At 37.7% G+C, this 4,872-nt stretch overlaps 1 protein-coding gene across 1 annotated transcript in view; it reads right to left on the bottom strand.

The window, feature by feature from the left end:
• WDPCP (WD repeat containing planar cell polarity effector) overlaps window positions 1-4,872 on the bottom strand; it is a 317,353-nt gene that overhangs the window by 172,987 nt on the left and 139,494 nt on the right. Inside the window, exon 10 of the mRNA XM_006881030.1 lies at window positions 1,100-1,709. Coding sequence (XP_006881092.1) covers window positions 1,100-1,709 — 610 coding nt within the window. The remainder of the gene's footprint in view (window positions 1-1,099; window positions 1,710-4,872) is intronic.

Here is a 4,872-nt window from a genome sequence, read left to right as displayed (position 1 = left end):
AAAAATCTATTCAACTTTACAGTCAAGTAGTTAAATTTCTTTAAAAAAGTAAATTGGTAGGCATTTAATATACACGATAATTTCATTTAATAAAATTCTATCTCAGAGTCAAATCCTGTAATATACAATATACAGTATATTTAGTTTTCAAAGTTAACTGTTTACAAGTAGTTATCATCTGCATTAAATGAGAATTGTTTTCTTAAACTTACGTGGCCCTTTCAAGAATGTTAAATTACACATAAGTACCTAAAATATATTACATATAAGCCTACAGAAGACAAATAAATACTACTACTACTAAAATTATATTTGAATGTATCCTGGCTGAAAAAATCTACATTAAAGTTTACTTTTCAGAGATGCTGATAAATACTTTTGAGTACTTTTATCTAAAAGAGAAAGAAAAGCAAAGAACTGCATAATAAATTCTAACTAAACACCTATTTTTCCTTCTTTTAAAATATTTGCTTTGTACAATTTCAAATGGAGAAGTAATAAATGTAGGTTGTTGTGCACGGTTGAGTTGGAAGTGATCCCTAGCGGGCCCTCTAGAGAGTTTTCAGAGGCAATAAATCATCTGGGAAGAGACTGTCCATCTTTCTCCCACAGAGCAGCTAGTGGATTTGAACCCGGTGCTTTCAGGTTGACAGTACAGCTCCTTACCACTAGGCCACCAGAGCTCTATACATTACATTAATGTATACCTATATTCTAAAACAATTCTTATAGGAAAAATATTCCTATAACACATAATTTTTTAATGGAGACAATAAACCCTTTAAAAATATTGACATACTTATGTTTTTGTTTCTTTGTTCGCCAGAATTGTTTGGGAAGTATCAAGTTTGTAAGTTCAGGCTTTTTTTCTGGCAATGGGCAAATTAATGCAACCTCAGACTTCTGAAACCTAATGTTCCTTCAACATTTAAAGAGTCAGCCACAAATTCTTGCTCAGGAAAACATATAAAATATTTTAAAGGCAAGCCTATTTTTGGTAATAAGCACGAAAACAGAAAACCTGCACTTCAAGAATAGTTCTACTACCTTCATTATATTGTCAGTACCATAAATGCTTTAAGTAACTTCTTGGACTTACCAAATTTAAAGAAAAGTACACCCAAAGGTCCACGGTCAAATCTAAGGAACAGGAGATTATAAATGTCCCCACTTTCAGGCTTCTGAGAAAACACTTGAGGAGCTATCCACTGCATCTGAACAAGGCTACTGGAAACGTTAAAGCATGTAGTGAATGGCAGTGTCGCCGTGGGCGAGCGGTCTTCAGCCAGGAGCTGGATGCTAAGAGGGGACAGAGCCATATCAAAAATCTGCAGCTCCCCTTGGCTGCTGCCAACTATCAATATGGCACCGCCTGGATGGCAGCTTATGAATGAAGGCAGAAGTTCAGCCTGGACTAAAAGTGTCACTCTCCGGTGAGTATCATATAGAATTACTGAAGAATCTTCACAGCCCACAATCAGTTGGTCTTCAGTAATATTCCAACAGCAGCTGATGGCCTTCGATTGTAGTGGTATTCTGGTGACAGACACGCACTGGATCTTGTTCCGAACACACTCATAAATGCAGCTATCAGCCATTGGCTCTTTGTTTCCACCGGTCGAGCACTCCACAGTGAATACCTGATAAGGCAGTTTAGTACCAAAACAAATGTCCAGGGGGTTCCATTCTGTACGGATAGAACTCTGAACCTGTAAGAAATATATCAAGTATCTTCAGTTAAATTTTTATTTTTATTTAGCTATAATACAGTAGGCATATTAATCTAGCACCTTTTAATGACCAATATTTACCACCCGAAACATCAGCAACCCTTACAAATACATAGCACATATGGAACACATAGACCACAGCTGAAGAAATAAGACTGGAAAAGGTAAATTTTAACAGTATGTTTTGAAAGTTGGTGAACAACCTAAACCAAGAGAATTATGTCCTATAACATAAAAATGATGACATTTTACATGTTGCTAGGAGGTGCTATTCCTTGAAGGGCATGATGTTGAAAAGGGTGGAGGGTCAGCAAGGGAGAGGAAGACCTCAGCCAGGTGGATTGACACTGTGACTGCTGCAATGGGCTCCTGTGTGTCAGAAAGTGTCAGGTTGGCACAGGACAGAACAGGGTTCAGATCTTCTGTTCATAGGATCGCTCTGAGTTGTGCTCGACTTGATAGCACCTAACAACAACAAAATTTTAAAAAACTAAAGTATACACATTCACATTCATTTAGGAAAAGAATGTGGTTAGAATATTTTTAAGTTAGAAGTTAAATTGTTTGAAAAGAATCAATAAAAGACTTAAACAATTCAATTAATCACTTTCTCAGCCATAACCCTTACTTACCCTGAAACGGTGAAGCTATGTCTTGTTGGTTTTCTTTTGAGGTCTAATCTGCTTGTTTGCTGTTCTTCTTAAATGTGGATTTCCTCATTTTCCATGAGGAAAGTTTTTTTCTAGTACTTTTTCCACAATTTCCTCCATGCTTTTTGGTTTCCCTTCTGGAATCACATATATGTTGTTGTGTTTAATGTTATCCCACATGACACTAATTTCTTCACTTTCCTTCTGTCTTCTGTTTTGTATTCTGGTAAGTTCCCGTTGAGGTTCTTGTCTGACTCTTCTATTCTGATTTTTTTTTTTGTCCCTGCAGCATCTGCCATTTCTGTCTTGATAATCTGGACTGCATTTACCTGCTTTCCTGTTATTTCCAGTACTGTGTCAGTTGTCCTTCATCGTGTGCTGATTTTTTTAAATTCTTGTAACTATTTATGGTTTCCAATCTTTCTTTCATACTTTCATAATTTGCTGTTCATGTAACTTTACATCAATGTATTTCTTCTGGTTCTCTGTCTCTGGGGGATTTGCTTCACTTGTGGTTTCAATTCTTTCTTCCATAATTTGTACCTTCTTCAGTAGCTGTTCATATAACTCCACATGCACATATTTCTTCTGCCTCCTTGTGTCTGAAGTATTCAATGGGCTTGCAATCTGATCTGGTTTTTTTTTTGTTTTTGATTTTTGTTTTTTTTTTTTTTTTTTTTTTTTTACGAGAGACTTGTTTTGTTTTTTTCATAATGTGTGAAGCTGCCTGCTGCTTTCTTAATATTTGTGAAGGTCTTGGGATGGATGAGGCAGCTTCTATTGTATCTGTGTAGGTTGTTGTCACCTCCTTATCTTTATGATGCTTTTGAGAATTTGCAGATTTAAAAGTATTGCCTGCCAAGTGAATTTTCAAATGATAGTTTTTCTTGCTTATTTGTCTGTTCTCTGTTTCCTGTAGCTAGCTTCTCATCTGGTTGTCCTTTCAGGAGCAGGGATCTGGAGTCCTTCCCTTTGCCCAGCTTGTCTGTCCTAGCCTCTAGTTTGATTGTGAGGAAGGTTTCCACAGGGGTAGGCAAAATCCTGAGTGCGGTCGAGATAAACTGCTCAAGGGAAAGACCCAGGAAAGTGATGATGTCCCAAGAACGTAGCCCCAAGTCCCAGTAGGTGCTACCGGTCATGTACCTCTCCTTTCTCCCAAGTCTGAATATGGAGGCAGCTATGACAAAGACTCAGAAAAGGACCAATTTCTCAGCAATGCAGCTCTCAATTCTGACTACCTTCTAATATGCAAGTATACTTGCATCTCCTGTTCAGAAGCTGCTGGGTGGAAAGACAGCTATTTCCCTCTGTTTTTTTTTTTTTGAGAAAATGTCAAGCTGCCTTTCAGAATGGTTACACCATCTTACAATCTCACCAGCAGTGCATGAGAGTCCCAATCTCTCCACATCCTTGCCAACATTTCTTGTTTGCTGTATTGTTAAACTTTGCTATTGCAGCTGGGGTGAGATTGTGTCTCATTACTGGTTTGATTTGAATCTAACTGTTGCTAGTGATTTTGAACTTTTCCTCATGTGTTTGCTGGCCATGTTAATGCCCTCGTTGGTAAAGGGTCTTTTCGTGTCTTTTGCCTACTTTGTAATTGGGTTATCTATATTGTTCCTGTAGGGACACTCTATTACTATTTTGTTCAGCGTTTTAATCAGGAAGCGGTGTTGCATTTTGCCAAAAGCTATTTCTCCATCAAGTGAGATAATCATGCAGTTCTTGTCTTCTGTTTTATGGATATGATAGATTACATTGATTTATTTTGTTATGTTGAACCAGCCTTATTAGGAATTCCCCTGGGTCACAATGAATTATTCTTTTGATAGACTGTAGGATTGTTGGCTAGGATTTTATGAAGGATTTTTGTTTCTGCTCTGTGGAATTGGGTTGGGTTTTGTTGGGCTGTTTTTTTAATATCTTTGCCTAATTTGGTGTTGGGTTATGCTTGCTTCATAGAGTGAATCTGGGAGTGTTCTTTCCTTTCGTGTACTGTAAAATACTTAAAGCAGAAATGCTGATATTTCTTGTCTGAATATTTGGTCGAACTTTCTGGAGAAGCCATCTGGCCTGGGACATTTTTTTCCTTGTGAGTTTTTGCGGTTTTTTTTTTTTTGTTGTTGTTGTTTTTAAATGATGTGTTTAATTTCTTCTTCGGTGATGGTCCGTTCAAGTGTTTTAATTCAGTCTGTGCCAATTTGGGTAGTGTGTGAAGGTGTGAGAATTTGTCTGTTTCCTGTAGATTTTTAAAGTTGTTGGGAGTACAGGTTTTCATAATTCTATCATTATTATTACTTGTATCTTGTTGTTGTTCTTATGTGCCGTCGAGTCGTTTCCGACTCATAGCGACCCTATGCACAACAGCCCTAAATCCTGCTCTATCCTGCGCCAACTGCACCGCCTCTGACACACCCATCCCGATTACCCCAGTCACCGAATCAATCCATCTCATAGAGGGTTTTCCCCTCCTGCATTGTCCCTCAACCCTC

This window comes from Elephantulus edwardii, unplaced genomic scaffold (assembly GCF_000299155.1).
Source record: "Elephantulus edwardii isolate Elephantulus edwardi_28Jun2011 unplaced genomic scaffold, EleEdw1.0 scaffold00011, whole genome shotgun sequence".
In the NCBI taxonomy this organism is placed as follows: domain Eukaryota; kingdom Metazoa; phylum Chordata; class Mammalia; order Macroscelidea; family Macroscelididae; genus Elephantulus; species Elephantulus edwardii.
The sequence above is the reverse complement of the archived record's forward strand: the minus strand, read 5'-3'. Positions and strand labels throughout refer to the sequence as shown.